Below are 19,289 nucleotides of genomic sequence, written 5' to 3' on the forward strand. Positions count from 1 at the left end.
ACTCCCTCTCTCTCTCTCTCTCTCTCTCTCTCTCTCTCTCTCTCTCTCTGCCTCCAGCTGACCTACAAGAAAGATGAAGCAATTACTTTATCTTGGAAGGTTCTAAGGTCAAAGCTTGATGGCTCCCTTGTATCCAGACCATTGATCTTCAGGCTATGTGAATTTTCACTTTCCTCATAGTTTTTTGTCAAAGCTTTAACCTTTGTGAAATCTCTTCCCTAAACTCTGTTGGACTATTCATTTGCCCCATCTTGTATTGAATGAAAGCTGTCCTGTGACTATAAGACAGGCTCACCTAATATATATCTAGACATGCCCTGGGCCCCACTAAAGACATTCCATACCTTAGCTCACTTCCTTGCTGCAGTGTTTGATGCCATCACATTTAGGTGGCATATCCCTGTGATATTTGATGCATGACTTGTAGGTGGTGTTTATAAGTAAATTCTTACAGTTTTGTGAAGCTAAACTCACCAGTCAGTTTAATAAAAATCACATGATTTTAGTTGCAACATATCAGTTTCTTGCATTCTTTTGTTGCTAAGTAATTTTTGCCACTTACTGTGCACCTCCATGAACTAGTGGTACTTCAAACTCAAATCTTAACATCAGAAAGAGATATGAAGCTGGAGAGAGGGCTCAGTGGTTAAGAGTGTCCGCTTTTCCTAAGAACCTAGCTTCAATTTCTAGCCCCACATGGCAGCTCACTATTGCCTGTAACTCAGTTCTTAGGGGATTGCATACCATCTTTTACCTTCCTAAAACACCATACATGCACCTGATGCACAGACATAAAGGCAGCTAAAACATCTACCTACCCATATAAAATAAATAAAATGTAAAAATGTTAAATAAAAATAAGACTCCTTAGAAGATCACTTCTTTCACTCAGTCTCTTATCTTTTCCCACTAATAATTATCAGTTGTCCAGGACAAACAGAGAAATGGCATATTTGCTCTCCCTACAGTAGAGATAGTTTAAATTAAATAAAATGTATTTATCCTGGGGACTAGGGAATTCTGATTAACTGAATAGCATATTTAGCTAAAAATCATTCTACATCATTTACTAATTCAGTAAGAACAATAATTGGATAATTATACCTTTAATATTGTCTTTATGTTTCAGACTGTGTCTTACATACTTGGACTACTGTCTTAAACATTTTTTTGTATTATGGTTATGCAGAATTTGAATTTGAGCCGGAGAAAACTATAGTCAGTATATATTAACAGCAATATTTTCTTCTTCAATGAATGATAATTTAATTATAGCATTTTAAAAGAAAAGAGGCAGAGAAATGATCATCACTATAATAAGAAATAGGCTGCAGGAATTGAGGCTAACAAGACTGGACCTTTCAATAAACAATTGATATTTTGATTATTGACAATAGGATTAAAATCAATTCCTAAATTACTTAGTGAATGTCTTTTGTGTACCAGTCCCTGTATTAGGGGAAAATTTTGAAAACGGGAGAATCAGAACTAAGTCTACTCTACCTATATGTCCCCCAGTTCCTCTGTCACTACTTACTGTACACAATGGATGCCTGCTGTTAAATGAGAGATGACATTTAACCTTTTGGCCTCATTTTTTGCTAATTGTTTTTGTTTGTTGGTTCCCATTAATTTTTTGATCCAATAACATACGGCTTTAAAGTGAGTGTTAGAATATATCATTTTGAATTCTGTGCATGCTATTTTAAATACTATTTTAGAGACATCATTCATATATGACAACATTTTCACATTTCAGGTGAAAACTCCAAGTTTTAAAAGGTATATTCACAGAACTGTCTAAACATCTGTAGAAAGAAATATAAAATGTTTCTACTTCTGGCCTCTGCCAACGAAACTCCATACCCATCAACAGCCACCTGACCTTTGTTACCAATCCCTCTTCCTGACCTCTGAGTAACCATTAATTCCCTCTAGTCACTATGTGTTTGCTTAGTCTAAATAATGTCTTTTTAATATAATTAACATCTCATATGTAATAAGTTACTATATAGTGTATTAAGTTGTTTTTCTATGTGAAACATGATTTATGCTATCTTTTCACTTGGGAGATAATTTAAGGGTGGGTATGATTGTAGGAACTTTAATATTTTGTTGTCTTTATTTGTTTGTGCATATGCATGCAACACTGCACATTTTGTGAAAGGACAATTCAATGGTTCTTTCTCTCCATTCATCATGTGAGTCCCAGCAATTGCACACTAGTCTTCAGGCTTGGTAACCAATGCCTTAACCTGCTGAGCCGTCTTGCCAACCTTTCAAAATCATTTTTTAAATCTAACTTGTGCTGGATTGAAAAGCTTTCATTGTTTGAAATATCATATACTTACCTTAGAGTTTTTATTTTCACATTCACTAAGTGCTTATATATAAATGTCTTCTTTACTATAAGTCTAATTATGGCTTTATTGGTATTTGGTCACATAATATAGTAAATTATGTTTTTCAATGTAATAAAATTTATTTCTACCATTAGAAAATGAACAGGTTCAAAAGCCAAGAATTCTCTGGGCACTCTACTTCAATATGAGAGACTCATCAGATATCAGCAGAGATTGTTACAATGATTTACCATCCAATGTCTATGTGTGCTCTGGCCCTGACTGTGGTCTAGGAAATGATAATGCAGTCAAACAGGTAAGATATTGATGTTCCTCAGCTTTGTATTAAGAAACTGATGTGCTAGGATACATGGGGGTTGGGGGGAGTGAGTTGTCCTCCTAGGAGGAGGTAAAAGAACTACCTTGAACTGCAGCCGTACCTTAAATATACTTTATCAGATATTTCACTTCCTTGAATTATAGAAGGAATTGTAAAGGCTTATTTATGTGTAGTACTATGAGAATAAAGAATGACATTGTTAGAAATATATATGTTCTTAAAATGAATTTAAGTGCCAGTATTTTTAAATATTCTAATATAAACAGATGGATTATTGGTGCATATTTTGAAAGCATAGATGTTAACCTCCAATAACTTTAGCCATTTCTAAAAGGATATAACTAGCAAAGTATATAATATATAATTTTACAGTGATTTGATGCATTTCTTAATCTTGGAAAAATGAATAATTTTATTTTACATAATTAACATAACACCATAAATGTTTTGACTCAAACCAGTGCTAGTTTGAGACTAAGTTTCAGACTAAACTCAAAACTGCCTTTATAGTTGCCACGAAGTATGTTAAATCCAAGTGGGCAAGTCCTAGGTAGAGCTGTGACAAAGTACATGCTTTTTCCAGGTGCCAAAGCACACTATGATTCCACTAAGTAGAAGATTCTTAGGGCACATTTGAATACACATTTTTTACCTAGATAGGAAGAAAAGAAGAGAAGTTGTGTTTTGAGACAAACATGTATACTTTTCTCAGAGGCTTTTGGCACATCCATGTTTGAATCAACAAGTAGATAATTTAATACTATCTTTGTATTTTTAGTAAGTTCTGACTTTTTTGTAATTTCATGTGTGTACATTATGTATTCTGATTATTCTTCATCTGTTCATTGCAATTTCCTTGCCAACCCTATCAGTAATCACACACACACACACACACACACACACACACACACACAATGAATTTCATCCCCCTATTTACTAGTTTTGATTTGGTTTAATGCCCTCACATAGTTTTATTAGGGCCAAGTATGTGACTCTAAGTTTGAAACTAATTTTGAGAGCATGGACTACTGTATATACAAAGAGATACTCTGCATCTGGTAGCTCAGCACTGTGGTAGATCACCTGAGTCCCATCTTCTTCCATACCTGACAATTATGTGGGCTCAACTGTGAACACAGCTGCTGTGAGTTCATGGTTGTCATGACTATTTTTTTCTTCCTTGCAAGATAGTATTTCACAGCTATTTGCCCAATCTTCCTTCCACCCAGTCTTCTGCAGTTCCCTGAGGTTTATGGGGAGGGGAATGACTATAAGACCACAGGTGACATGGATTCAATTATATTCCTACCAGTAGCTAGAATCTGTTCATAATGTAACTTTATTTGTTTGGGTTTTTTTTTTTAACAGTGTTTTGTAGTCACAGCAGCAATGCTATGAACAGTGGTACAGACTTTTGTCATAATATTTTATATTTTATCTTTAGAGTCTAATATTGGTCCTAGAAAATCATTCTAGGCCCTAAATGATGTCAAATGACCAGGGATTTACAACTCTTGCCCATGGCTGGGGATTTGCATTTGCAAATTAAGTTAGTAACTTCATTTATACATTGGTAGCCCAGTTTTCTTAAAAGATGAAATTTTCAAAACAAAGCTTTCAGTCAGTTAGCTTAGGTTGAGATTTTTTTCCTGAGTAAAGAAAATGACTTATAATGCAAGCACTTTTGTGATCTATATCCTGCATACTAGAAGATTACCTTTAAAGTGCAATTGTATGCAGTGATTTGCATTACAAAAGATAACTTTCATAGGTTATATGAAATATAATGAAGAAAACAGCATTAATGTTCATTTGTGTGCTCATTAACATGTTATATCATATAATCACTTGAGAAAAAATATGCTTTCTTTTAAAAAACATCAATAAGGTTTATAAGTTGCCAGTTTGTTCAGATAAATTGAGCTAATTCAAATATATCATCATGTGGTTATCTCAATCAACTATTGGCAACTTCTGCTTACTGAATAAGGATATTCATGAAAGCTCTGAGAATATTATCATGGCTTTATCTGTGTAGAAATACAGGCCCCTGCAGAGATGTAATATTTTTCTTTTTTCAAATAAAATTCTACATTTTAGCATTTGGAAATTTTGCACCTTTGCTTTCTTGTTAGTGCATAGAGACTGAGTATGTAGTTTGACTTTCTTGTATACATATGTGACAGCTTATGATTTTAAGATGTACAGAAGACCTACACATTGATTTGGCTACCTACCTGATCTGTCCTTAGAAGCCACCAGTTCAAATACTTGTAGTGGTAATGAAAACCTTCTACAGTGAAACACAATAATAGATGAGGAACATGCTCCATTCAAATCAAAGACAGGCAGAGGGTACAGGTAGAGTCAATAGCATCTTGACCTGCACAGGATATAAATATTATAAAGTCCAAACAACCACTTGTTAGTAAAGCAAAGCATTGGAGAGCTAGAGCTTGAAAGAAGTGGCAGAGAATAGTTAGAACTGTGGCTTTCCTCTTGTCAGTAACAGGGTGGTTTTAAGCTGGGAAATGGCATAAAGAAAGTTTTTCCATAAATCCTACTGAGAGTAGCATAGAAGTGGATTATGGTATGAGCCAGAAGAATACACCAACTGTAAAGATGAAGGTTTTATTTTACTTTTTAATTATTTTATTTATTTACATTCCAGCTATTGCCCCACTGCTGGTACCACCCTCCCACAGCCCCTTATCATATTCCTCCTCCCTCTTACATCCAAGTGGTTATTCTCCCTCCCCTCCCTAACCAGGCCTTCCCCCTTGCCTGGAGCCTCAAGTCACTCTAAGATTAGGCTCATCTTCTCATACTGAGGCAAGACCAAGGCAGTCATCTGAGATATACATATATGTATATATATGTGTATGTATATGTATATATACATACACATATATATACATAACTGCCTTGTATATGTGTGTGTGTGTATGTGTGTGTGTGTGTGTGTGTGTGTGTGTGTGTGTACATATACATATATATATATATATAAATATAAATGCATACCAGGGGCCTCAGGCCAGCCTGTGTATGCTGCCAAGTTTGTGGCTCAGTCTCTAGGAGCTCACAGGTGTCTGGGTTAGTTGAGATTGCTGATCTTCCTATGGAATAACACTCTTTTTCACTTCTTTTTTTTTTCCCAGTCTACTTTTATACCATTTTAATTGCATGCAAGTATTAACGTCAGTTCTAGGTTGAGGAACTAGCAATACAATAGATGCAAATAATCAAAGAACAAGCAAGAAAATAAACACAGATAGTCAAAGAATGAGCAAGACAATAACAGATCCTGTGAACACTCCCATGATCACTGTTTCTAAGGGCTTGTCAGGATGACCAAAATATTTGAGCCTACTACCCTGTCCTAGGCCAAAGTCATTTTCAAGCCTGAAGCCTACTTCTTTGTTCTAGCCTAAGATTTATATTCCTGCCTGAAATTACTTCTTTGCTCTAAGGAAATGTCAGATTCCTGCCTGAAGCCCATTTTCTTGTCCTTGGCCAATCTGGCCAAGAAGCCCCAAAAGTTCTCCACATCTCCCTCTTTTTTATTTCATAAACAAGACTGAGCCTGTCTTAGGTCATTCTGACAAGAATCCCTTCCTTACCCTTCATGGAATATGTATTATCAAGAGGAATGCACTTCTATCTTAGGGTGGTAAGACTGTGTGCAGAATCTTACCTTTCCTTGGCTTGCTAGCCTGTTAAATTAATAACTTCATCTGGGGGTCCATTTTCAGGTTCAAGCCATGTACTTTGGCTGCCAACATGTTGATGTTGTTAAAGACAAGCTTTAACACGATGGGCAGGAATAAAAGTATTCCCAGGACAAAAAAGGACTAGCATGATTAAGCTATATATGCCATTCTTGAAGCTTGACCAAAATAGAAATACTGATCTCAGGTCATGGGTAATGTTATCAGCATTATCTGCCACATCAATGCTCAGCAGAGCAGCATTCTTTTAATTCATAATCTCACTATGCTAAGTTAAAACATCTAGAGAGGTGTTGAAATTATTCCAAATACCATGCAAGTATCTTTAAACATTTTCCTAATTATAATGACTATCATTGTAAATTTTAGAAAAAATACAGATCCATTGGCATTTGGCATGGCTCCTTAGCCTTTCATCCTAAACCTCCTTCGAATAATTTGAATAGATTAACAATCCATTGTTCCACATGCCTATCTAAATCTTCTTGTATACTCATCATATTAGTAACATTTTTGCTAAATGGTTAACAAAAGTAGCTATCTTAACTTCTTGTGTCAAAGCAATTGCAGAAGCAGTGATGCTAACAATTAATGTAATTATAAAGCTGTTATACCAGCAGTAATCAAGCCCACTAGCCTCTTGCTACTGCTTAAGGCCTGACTCACTTCTTCTAGTACTTGGAAGCTTTATTCAGAATGCCAAGGTCTTGTGATACTCAGGGCAATAAAAACAAAAACCTGGTTGATAGATCCCCATAACAGACATGCCAGGTTTCAACACATTAACACAATTAGAAAGTGTACAATTAGTACAACTTACATTAAATGCTGTAGAAGAAACAAAAGTCATTTTAACATGACAATTAAAAAAAGAGCCTTAACACATGCACTAACACTTGTTTGAAATCCAGATCCTGTCCCAACTTTATCTCTTGCTAACATAACATCATACAGAACTGCAGCTAATTTCCATATATTTCTCTGAAAATGTCCAGAACCAGCCTTCCAAATGAAGACTGTTATTTCCAATATTGGATTGATTTCTAGACCAGTCCATGATTGAGTCCAAATAGCTGGTCATATTTAAGAAAAATACATGTCATTATAACTTCTCTTTTTTATTCTCTGTCCCACAAGGTATAAAAGCTGGAGGCAAGGCAGCTTGTCCCATCTGGGATATAGGAAAGCAAAGATGGGTCAGGAACATATGTCCAATACAGCTTCCCAGTCACCATTGTGAGGGCACTCAGCAAACTCACAGGTCAGCATTATTCTTTGTCTCAGCATTAGCATGTATCACCAATCAATCTGGAAGCCACCATGCTCCTTCAGTATCCTGCAGAAAAAAAAACACAAACATGCCCACTTCCCCATATTTAATACCTAATTGGAATCATGCCATATGCCAGTAAGTGGATCCTTCCTTTTCACCTAGGCATAAGTATGCCTAGTTGTTGGGTTCCATAGATACTCAGCAGAAAGTTCCTTGGCATCCAAATTTTTTTAAAAATTTAAAATAGCCGGGCATTGGTGGCACACACCTTTAATCCTAGCACTTGGGAGGCAGAGACAGGCAGATTTCTGAGTTCGAGGCCAGCCTGGTCTACACAGTGAGTTCCAGGACAGCCAGGACTACACAGAGAACCCTGTCTCGAAAAACCTCAAAAATTTTTTTTTAAATGAAAAGAACATGTAAATAAATTTGTGGTGCACAGGGATATACTTCCCCCTTTTTTATTTTATGATGATATTGTTTTAAAGTTTCCTTGGCCCATTCCACAATAACTTGTCCTTGAGGATTATAAGAAATCCCTGTAATATTAAATTGTTGACAAAAAATCAGTTCCATTATCTGTTTTGATCTGATTTGGAACAGCCAACATAGAAAAACTATGTAGTCAGTAGTTCATTACATTTCTAATTGTTTCTCCTTTTAAAGCAGTTGCAACTAGAAAGCTTGAGAGGGTGTCAATAGTCACATGTACATATTTTTATTGTCCAATATCAGAAATATGAGTAACATCTATAATTGATTAGGTATGAGTCCTTGAGGATTAACACCATTAGGTGATACAGGTAGAAACTGAGGACATTCAGGACAAGTCTTTACAATTTGATGTGCACATTCCCTAGAAATACCAAATTGTTGTCTGAAGCTATTACTATTTTGATGATGTAAAGAATGAGATTGTTTGGATAACTGTTCCTGTGTAAAGCCTGTAATCTCCCTGGTATACAAATCTCCTTTGGCATTGCCCTAAGTGGTCCAAGCAATCCAGTATAAGCTCTTAAATGTCCTATAAAGCTAAGGAACAGAATGTTCTCTTAAATTGAGTTGTATGTGCATAAGTAATTACAAAATTTGAGAATTAGCAGTATCTAAAAACAGAACAGTTCTAAGTAATTGTAAACCATTGGCTATCAGTATACAAATTAAAAGCTTGATTTTTCAGAATTTCTTATTTTTTAAATTGGATATTTTATTTATTCACGTTTCAGATGTTATCCCATTTCCCTACCCCACCCCCAGAAACCCCTTATCCCATCTCCCTCCTCCTGCTTCTATGGAGGTATGCCCTCACCCATCTACCCAATCCTACCTCCTCGACCTCAAATTCCCCCACACTGGGGCATCCAGCCTTCAGGGGACCAAGGACTTCCTCTTGCACTGATGCCTCACAAGGCCATCCTCCACTACATATACAGCTGGAGCTATGGGTCCCTCCCTATGTGCTCCCAGGCTGGTGGTTGAGACCATGGGACCTCTGGTTGGTTGGTATTGCCCTTCTCCCCATAGGGTCGAAAGCCCCTTCAGCTCATTCAGTCTTCTCTCTAACTCCTCTATTGGGTACCCCATGATCAATTCAATGGTTAGCTGTGAGCATCCACCTGTGTATATGTCAGGCTCTCTCAGAGCCTCTCAGGAGACAGTTATATCAGGCTCCTGCCAGCAAGCACTTCCTGGCATCCACAACAGTGTCCAGGTTTGGTGACTGCCCATGGGATGGATACCCAAGTAGGGCAGTCTCTGGATGCCCCCTCCTCCAGTCTCTGCTCCACACTTTGTCTCCCTATTTGCTCTCTTGAGTATTTTGTTACTCCTTCTAACAAGGACTGAAATACCCACACTTTGGTCTTCCTTCTTCGTGAACTCTGGTCGCTGCTTTGTCCTATTGACAGTGTCCTTGCCTTACAGAAACTTTGCAATTTTATGAGGTCCCATTTGTCAATTCTTGATCATAGAGTATAAATTATTGGTATTCTGTTCAGGAACTTTTCCCCTGTGCCCAAGTGTTCCAGGCTCTTCCCCAATTTCTCTTCTTTTAGTTTCAGTGTATCTGGTTTTATGTTGGAGGTCCTTGATCCACTTGGACTTGAGCTTTGTACAAGGAGATAAGAATGGATTAATTTGCATTCTTCTACATGTTTACCTCTAGTTGGACCAGCACCATTTGTTAAAAATGCTGTCTTTTTCTTACTGGATGGTTTTAGCTCCTTTGTCAAAGATCAAGTGACCATAGGTGTGTGGACTCATTTCTGGCTCTTCAATTTTATTCCATTGATATTCTTGCCTGTCTCTGTACCAATACCATGCAGTTTTTATCACTATTGCTCTATAGTACAGCTTTAAATCGAGGATGATGTTTCCCCTGGAAGTTCTTTTATTGTTGAAAATAGTTTTTCCTATCCTGGGTTTTTTGTTATTCCAAATGAATTTGCAGATTGCTCCTTCTAACTCTATGAAGAATTGAGTTGGGATTTTGATGGAGATTGCATTGAATCTGTAGATTGCTTTCAGCAAGATGACCATTTTTACTATATTAATCCTGCCAATCCATGAGCATGGGAGATCTTTCCATCTTCTGAGATCTTCTTCAATTTCTTCAAAGACTTGAAGTTCTTGTCATACAGATCTTTCTCTTGCTTGGTTAGATATATTAAATTTTATATAATTTGTGAATATTGTGAAGGGTCTCATTTCCCTAGTTTCTTTCTCAGCCTCTTTATCCTTTGAGTATAGAGAGGCTACTGGTTTGTTTGAGTTAATTTTCTATCTAGTCATTTTCCTGAAGTTGTTTATCAGGTTTAGGAGTTCTCTGGTGGAAGTTTTGTGGTCACCTAAGTATACAATCATATTATCTGCAAATAGTGATATTTTGACTTCTTCCTTTCCAATTTGTATCCCTTTGACCTCCTTTTGTTTTCTAATTGCTCTAAGACTTAGAGTACTATATTGAATAGGTAGGGAGATAGCGGGTAGCCTTGTCTAGTCACTGATTTTAGTGGGATTGTTTCAAGTTTCTCTCCATTTAGGTTGATGTTGGCTGCTGATTTGCTGTATATTGCTTTTACTTATGTTTTGGCATGGGCCTTGATTCCTGATCTTTCCAAGACTTTTACCATGAAGGGGTGTTGAATTTTGTCAAATGTTTTCTCAGCATTTAGTGAGATGATCATATGGGTTTTTTTCTTTGAGTTTGTTCATATAGTGGATTACATTGATGGATTTTCATATATTGAACCATCCCTGCATTCCTGGGATAAAGCCTACTTGATCCTGCTGGATGATTTTTTTTTTTTGGATATTTTCTTGCATTTGGCTTTCAAGAATTTTATTGAGTATTTTTGCATCAATATTCATAAGGGAGATTGGTCTGAAGTTCTCTTTATTTGTTGAGTCTTTGTGTGGTTTAGGTATGAGCATAATTGTGGTTTCATAGAATGAATTGTGTAGTGTTCCTTCTGTTTCTATTTTGTTGAATAGTTTGAAGAGAATTGGTCTCCTTGAAGGTCTGATAGAATTCTGCACTAAAACCATCTGGTCCTGGGCTTTTTTGGTGGGAAGACTTTTAATGACTGCTGCTATTTCTTTAGGAGTTATGGAACTGTTTAGATGGTTTATCTGCTCCTGATTTAACTTTGGAACCTACTATCTGTCTAGAAAATTGTCCATTTCATCCAAATTTTCCAGTTTTATTAAGTATAGGGTTTTTAATGATTTTTTAAATTTCCTCAATTTCTGTTGTTATGTCTCCCTCGTCATTTCTGAATTAGTCTTGATACTGTCTCTGTGCCCTCTGGTTATTCTGGCTAAAGGTTTATATATCTTGTTGATTTTCTCAAAGAACCAGCTCCTGGTTTTGTTGATTCTTTGTATAGTTCTTTTTATTTTTACTTGGTTGATTTCAGCCCTGAGGTTGATTAATTCCTGCAGTCTACTCCTCTTGGGAGTATTTGCTTTTTATGTTCTAGAACTTTCAGATGTGCTGTCAGGTTGTTAGTGTTTGCTCTCTCCAGTTTCTTTTTGTAGGCACTTAGAGGTATGAGTTTTTCTCTTAGCACTGTTTTCATTGTTTCCTATAAGTTTTGGTATGATGTGCCTACATTTTCATTAAATTTTAAAAAGTCTTTAATTTCTTTATTTCTTCCTTGACCAAGTCATTATTGAGTAGAATGTTGTTCAGTTTCCACATGTATGTGGGTTTTCCGTTGTTTTTGTTGTTATTGAAGACCAGCCTTAGTCCATGGTGATCATTTGATAGGAAGCATGTGATTATTTCAGTCTTCTTGTATCTGTTAAGGCCTGTTTTGTGATCAATTATATGGTCTACTTTGGAGAAGGTAACATGTGGTGCTGAGAAGAAGGTATAGTCTTTTGTTTTATGATGAAGTGTTCTATAGATATCTGTTAAATCCATTTGGTTCATAACTTCTCTTAGATTCACTGTGTCTCTGTTTAGTTTCTGTTTCCATGATCTATCCATTGTTCAGAGTGGGTTGTTAATAATCTCCCACTATTAATTATGTGAGGTGTAATGTGTGCTTTGAGCTTTAGTAAAGTTTCTTTTATGTGTGTGCCCTTGCATTTGCAGCATAGATGTTCAGAATTGAGAGTTCATCTTAGTGGATTTTTCCTTTGAAGAGTATGAAGTGTCCTTCCCCATCTCATTTAATAACTTTTGATTGAAAGTCTATTGTATTGGATATTAGAATGGCTGCTCCAATTTCTTGGGACCATTTGATTGGAAAACTATTTTCCAGCTCTTTAGCCTGAGGTGGAATTTGTCTTGGTTCCTGAGGTGTGTTTCTTGGATTCAGCACAATGCAGGGTCCTGTTTATATATCCAGTCTGTTAGCCTCTGTCTTTTTATTGGGGAATTGATTCCATTGATGTCGAGAGATGTTAAAGACAGATAATTGTTAGCTCTTGTTAGTGTTGTTTTCTGGAGATAGTATTATGTATGCATGATTCTTTTCTTTTCGGTTTCTTGTGAGATGTTTAATTTCTTGTGTTTTCTTGGAGTTACCCTCTTTGTATTGGAGATTTTGTTCCATTATCCTCTCTAGGGCTGGACTAGTAGAAAGATATTGTTTAAATTTTGTTTTGTCATGGAATATCTTGGTTTCTCTATCTATGATTATTGAAAATTTTGCCTGTTATATAGTATCCTGGGCGGGCATTTATGTTCTCTTCATATCTGAATTACATCAGTCTAGGATTTTAGTGTCTCTGTTGAGAAGTTTGATATTATTCTGATATGTCTGCATTTATATGTTACTTGGTATTTTTGTCTTACAGCTTTTAATATTTTTCTTTGTTTTGTGCATTTATTTAGTGTTTTGATTTTTATATGACAAGAGGATTTTTTTTTTGATTTTTTACATTTATGGCCATCTCTTTCTTTAGAAGTTTTCTTCTATGATTTTTGTTGAAGATGTTTTCTGGCCCTTTGACCTGGGATTCTTCACCCTCTTCTATTCCTTTTATTCTTAAGTTTGATCTTTCCATTGTGTCCTTAATTTCCTGGATATTGTGGGTTAGGAGCTTTTTACACTTTGTATTTTCTTTGACCAAAGTGTTAGTATTTTCTGTAGTATCTTCTACACCTGAAATTCTCTGTTCTATGTCTTGTAGTCTGTTGGTGATGCTTGCATCTGTAACTCCTGATCTCTTTCCTAAGTTGTCCATCTCCAGGGTTGCCTCCCTTTGTGTATTCTTTATTGTTTCTATTTCTATTTTTAGTTCTTGGACCCTTTTGTTCAATTCATTCACCTGCTTGATTATATTTTCCTGTATTTCTTTAAAGGATTTGTTTCTTCCTTAAGGGCTTCTACCTGTTTGCCTGTGTTTTGCCTGTATATCTCTAAGGGAGTTTTTTATATCTTCTTGAAAGGCCTCTATCATCTTCATGAGTTGAGATTTTAGGTCAATATCTTGGTTCTCATGCATGTTAGGCTAGCCAGGGCTTACTGTGGTGGAAGAACTGAGTTCTGATGGTGTCAAATTGCACTGGTTTCTTTCACTTATGATCTTGGGCTTGCATCTAGCCATCTGGATCTCTCTGGTATTAACTGGCCTGGGTGTCTCTGACTGGAGCTGGCCTCCTTGGAGGCAGATAGAGCTCTGTGACCTGAATTAGAGTTGGGCAGGGAGGCAGTGTTGTCTCTGGTTAGTGTGTGCCTCTTGTGTCTCTGGTTAGAGCAGGCCTCCTGTGTCCCTGGTTACTGTGGACTTCCTGTACCCTTGGTTACTTTGGACCTCCTGGGAGGTTCACAGGCTGTAGCATTCTGGCTGGTTTCGGGCTCTGGCATCGGTGGGGAATTGGGAGAGAAAGGAAGGTAGAGTTTGGAGGTGGGTGTAAGTCCTGCATCAGCTGAGCTGTGTGGGTGTCCAAGCTGGCATGGGTATTTGGGCAAAATTCTTACCTGTGCCCTTGGTTAGTGTGGACCTCCTGCGAGGCTCACAGGCAGGTGTTTAGGCAGGTATCTGCTAGGCCTCTGATCTGGCCCAGGTGGGGAAGTGAGCCAGAAGGAAGGTTAAGCTTGGACCCTGTTTGTATTCTTAGTATTATCAGTTGGGTTAATTGTTGGATAATTGTATGCAAGTGGGAGCTCTTGATAGAAGAGGAACCACAGAGGGACGTTTTGAAATCAGGTGTAAGAGCTTATAACTGTTATCCCAGCTACAGACCTGGGAAGTATTCATGCAAATGTGCATCGAATCCCCTTTGGCCTCTTTGACACCAGCTCTGTCTATCATCAGGTAACCAAAACAATTCATAGCTCTCCATGACCTGGGTTAAGATGCATTTACCTTATTTCAATTTTGGGTCCTGAAGTGTTCTGTTCCTGAAATTGAGCTTTTATTATGGTTTGTAATATGTCTTATATGTCCTGGGAAACATTAAATGCAAAAAAAAAATGGCTCTATGGGTAAAGGTACTTACCATGAAAGTCTGACAACCTGAGCTTGAATCCTAGAAGCCAAGTCAGAAGGAGAGAACCAACTCCTAGAAGTTGTTTTCTAGTCTCTACATGTATGCTGTGGCACTTGTATATGCACACATTATACACAAAGTTTCTGTTATTATCCTTCCACCAAACTCATCTGGTGAAGGTATCCAGATGCTGAATATTGTAAGTTGTAAAGCTTGTGTACTCTTTGTTACAGCTCTTCAACTCTGCCATTAAAGAGAAAAAAAAAAACAGCTGTAGATAGTAGGTAGTCTAATGTCAACTGTGTTCCAATAAAACTTTATTTACAAAAGCAAAAGGTGGTCTAGGTTGGACCTTTGGACTATAGATGGTCAAGTTTTAGCCAAATAGAGGACTTTGTATGTGCGTTATGAAGAAAGCGGAGCAATGTAGGAAACCATTATGTTCTTAACCACCTTATAATTTAACTTTCTCACCAGTTGCCAAGAGTAGACGTTTCCTATTGTGACACAGATATTTAGCTAACTGTGAGGTGGGTTATTGTCACTTGCCACATTTACTATTTGCTTATTATTAGCATCATGTTTTCTTTTTTATTCTCTTATATTGTACTGCTAAGCTCAGTCACGTGTACTTGTTAAAACCTGATTACATTAATTTTTAAGGATACTGTTTTTATTTAGATAACACCACAAATACACATATATTTAAGCTGCTGATATGTAAAAAATAATTTTTCCTTACATCTTTGGCTAGGCAGAAACACTTTTCCAGCAAATCTGCCCAAATGAAGACTTCTGTCCAGCCCCACCAAATCCTGAGGATATTATTCTTGATGGAGACAGCTCACAACAAGAAGTTTCAGAATCCAGTGTCATACAAGAAACCAACTCAGAGACTCCCAAGGAAAGTACAGTCCTGGAAAACTCAGAAGAGCCCTCTGAATAGTGGATATGCATCATGCTTAACATCCTACTTTGGAAATTCCTCTTGCCTTCACAGTCTTCGTGATAGAAGGAATATTTAAAATATTTTTAAAATCAACAACCAATTTATTTGGGAAAATTAGAAGAATCAAGTCTCAGAAATCCAAAAAGGAATTTTCTTCAAAGAGGGCATTTGCAGAAACATAAAACACTTATAAAGCACATTAAATTGCCTGTTTTAACATACCAACCTGTGAGATTAGCAAGTGAAAAATATAAAAGGACTGATTCCCAGAAATGAAGTTATGATGTGAAAGCAATCCTAGGCATCATTAATGATTATGTGGTGTTCACATAAATTTGTTTGCCACTTGCGATCTTTTTTTGTTGAAAGTCACATCTGGAGAGTCAGCTCACATACTTATTTTAGTTATTTGAATTATATTTTCAATCTGGGTATGATATAACAGATAAAAGCATATGTAAATACAGTAGAGTAAAGCTAAACTATCATGATCTGGCAAGGAGCCTATATTTGGAGTAAAAGCTGTTTTTATTTTCTATGGTAATACCTGAATATGTCAATACTAAAGTATTTAGACATTTTGCTAATTTTAATTTCTCTGTAATTAGTGATTTGGATGTAAATCATATACACATTGGCTAAAATTCAAAGATGAAGAAATACAAGAATACAAGCAAACATTTGGATTCTACTAAGTCAAGTTAACTGAAGCACTAACTTCTTATCCACAGAACTAATCCGATCATAGCTGTTACTCAGAATATTAGACAAATTGTTGAACTTATTATCTTCAGTTTCTCCAGATATCAAGTGAAACATTATGCCTACTATAATAGAGCAGTTATGAACATCAATGCAGCACCATCCTTAGAATGGTTCTTCTGGAAAATACTGTTTTGAAACTTTACTGTTAATTTATCTGTGGATAAATATCAAACCAACCTCATGATCACAGTGCTATATTTATTGCAGTAACTTTTGAATGCCAGTCTGTTTCTTAAACTCATTAGTAACAGGAACGTGGTTCTTGAAATCTTAGGAATACTTTATAAATTCATATTCCTTTTCTGGCAACTAAATCATGAAGAACTGAAAGAATTTCACAGTTAATAACCTGTAATAGACATTTTACATTAAAAAAAATGAGGGCTATCCATTGACAGAAAACCTATTTGCAATGCCTACATTTAAATGTCTCTAAGTTCTGATGGTCTACTTTCTTTGAGCAATAGTTTAGACCTAGAACTGCCTGTAAATAAGTAAACAATAAATAAACCCAATGCTTTCTGTCAGGGAGCCATGGCTCCAATGAAAAGCACAGAATTCTCCATGTGCAGCTTGTTCCTGACCTGGCCAGGTTTCAGAGAAGATATTAAAGCTCCCAGCACAGATTCTTAAGAAATGGAAAAATCCAAGGACTATAGCTCTTGCTGACTGCTGAAGAATGAATTGGATTGAGAAAATGGGAAAAACTTCCCAGACTCCCAGGCTGCTCCTCCCAGGCTGCTTGCACCTCCCACTGTACAGCCCTCTTCTTTTCTGGAGTTTCCTTTCCTTTTTATAGTGTCACACAAATCAGGGACAGAATAACTTTATAACCTACTTTGTCACAAAGCTTCAGCTCTTAAGTCAGCTGTTGTTTCCTAAAGCCCACCTAGGGCATGCACTAAATGCCAAGTATGCACCTATAATGCACCAGGTACTGGTTCTGCCTCTCCATACCAGCAATATGAAAGTTTCTCTTAGATGAGAACGTTAACTTGGAATGCAATCACAGTTATGTCGCACCAGTAAAAATGTTATACTTTGTTATAATCTTAGAGTTAAGGCTTCCTAAATGCAGCATGCACATTTATCTAAAGAGACTATTAGGCTAGATAAGGTTAGAAAACCTAGACACCTTTGAACACTTCAGCTGTGTACACTGTAGAACAACACAGAAACTTTTTTTATTTCATGGCCCAGAGCATACTGTAACTTTTTTCATCCTCTTGATGCAATCAGGAAAAAAAAGAATCTCTCTTCCAGGTCATTTACTGAATGTATTTTTAAAATGATTAAAGTTTCTGAATATGATTAATGATGGCTACAATACCACAAAATTGTTTTTAAAATTGTAGACAATTAGACCTATTTCTTGTTGCCTCAAAGAGTGCCATTCTAAACATTTGAAGAACATTTTCTTATGTTTTCTTAATTATTGCTAAATATTTGTTTTTACTGTATTAAGTTCAAAGCAACACCAACAACAAACCTTAAGGTTGTGTTGTAAAACCATGTCTAAAGTCATATGAATACAATTGCTGTTTTATTACATAATGCAAATATTTCAGTAACTTAAAATTTTTAAGTTGCTGATATCAAAAAAATTTTACTTGTTTGTTGAAAGTATTTAAATATGCATGCCTGTTTCTGGAAACCAAAAATGGTATCATTAATTTAAGTGATAAGACCCAATAACTAATCTTACGTTGCTTTTGTATATTTTTTCTAGTTGGTGTGCCTGTTCAAGAAGCATATATAATAAATGTCAGTTTCTATTTTTATATAATAAAATGGCCATGGTCATGGGTAACTTCTAGAATAGTGAACGTGTCTAAAATAATATTTACAATTACAATGTTAATTGTTGATAATTGTTAACTTCTGGCAGGATTGTTTCTAGGATTGTCTGCCCTAGTATTGTTATCTAGTTCCTAATAGTAGCAATCATTTAAAGGAATTAATAAAACCATTTTCTTGCAAATACTTATGTACTGCTACTGGTATTGAATAATTTGTCTTTTGCTCAGTAAAACTTCTTATGTACTTAAAAAGGCATGAATATATAATAATTTGCACACTGTAACAGGGAATTTTCAGAGGAAATAAAGACTTTTCAATGCCTTTCCACTGTAGTGGCCTATTTTTTTATATATATATATTTGAATTTTGTGTATAGGGCTAGAGATACAGCCCAGAGGTAGAGACTTTGCTTAGCAGTGTACCTGCTATAATGTTAACTGTAGGTAACCTACTATCTAGCACTTTCACTCCTTGTAGAAGTTTTCCTTAGTTTATAGTCACTTCTGTATGTGTATTTGTACTGATCATAACTTAATAAGTATTCTTTAATAGTAGAGTGACTTAATGTATCTTGATTATTATACAATAGTAATCCCAGACATCACTTAAAAAGTATAACTACCAAGAACTGAAAGACAGCCTTGGATCTGAGTTAGTTTTCTGCTTTTATACTGATATTTAAATAGTTGTTAGCTATGTGTTTTAATTTCAAGGCATCCACCTACCCTCTGTGGCAAATTTGTAAGGAAAGCTATGAAATTTTGCATGGCTTTGATTTACATAGCAGCAGACGCCAGTACGAAAGTCACTATCAAGCAAAAGCAGATGGTACTTTATCCTGAGATTAGTGGTACAGAGGCTGTTAGGCATAAGCTATGACTTTTCAGTACATTTATCTCCTACACCTTGCTTCCACATCTTCTAGAGAAAGTGAATCCAAAATGTTTTTCCATGTTTGGTGATGTAAACTGGAAATGCTTTTCTCTTACGTGTTTGAGTCTCTAACAGCTTATTTGCTGTAAGAAGAATATTTGCTTCTGTTCTTTGTATGCAGAAATAATTTATTAAGCTATGGTTTTCCTTAAATGAAATAATCAAAGAATACTGATATTTTCTGTCAACTACAAGTAGTACATGAAGCTGCTG

General features: G+C 36.1%; 1 protein-coding gene across 1 annotated transcript in view; it reads left to right on the forward strand.

The window, feature by feature from the left end:
* The window catches only part of Chm (CHM Rab escort protein), a 144,212-nt gene extending 125,742 nt beyond the window's left edge, over window positions 1-18,470 (forward strand). The window contains exons 14-15 of the mRNA XM_028782022.1: window positions 2,498-2,658; window positions 15,384-18,470. Of these exons, the coding sequence (XP_028637855.1) occupies window positions 2,498-2,658; window positions 15,384-15,575 (353 nt within the window). The 3' untranslated portion in view covers window positions 15,576-18,470. The remainder of the gene's footprint in view (window positions 1-2,497; window positions 2,659-15,383) is intronic.
* Window positions 18,471-19,289: the final 819 nt, after the last annotated feature.

Source organism: Grammomys surdaster, unplaced genomic scaffold, assembly GCF_004785775.1.
Source record: "Grammomys surdaster isolate TR1022 unplaced genomic scaffold, NIH_TR_1.0 61, whole genome shotgun sequence".
In the NCBI taxonomy this organism is placed as follows: Eukaryota; Metazoa; Chordata; class Mammalia; order Rodentia; family Muridae; genus Grammomys; species Grammomys surdaster.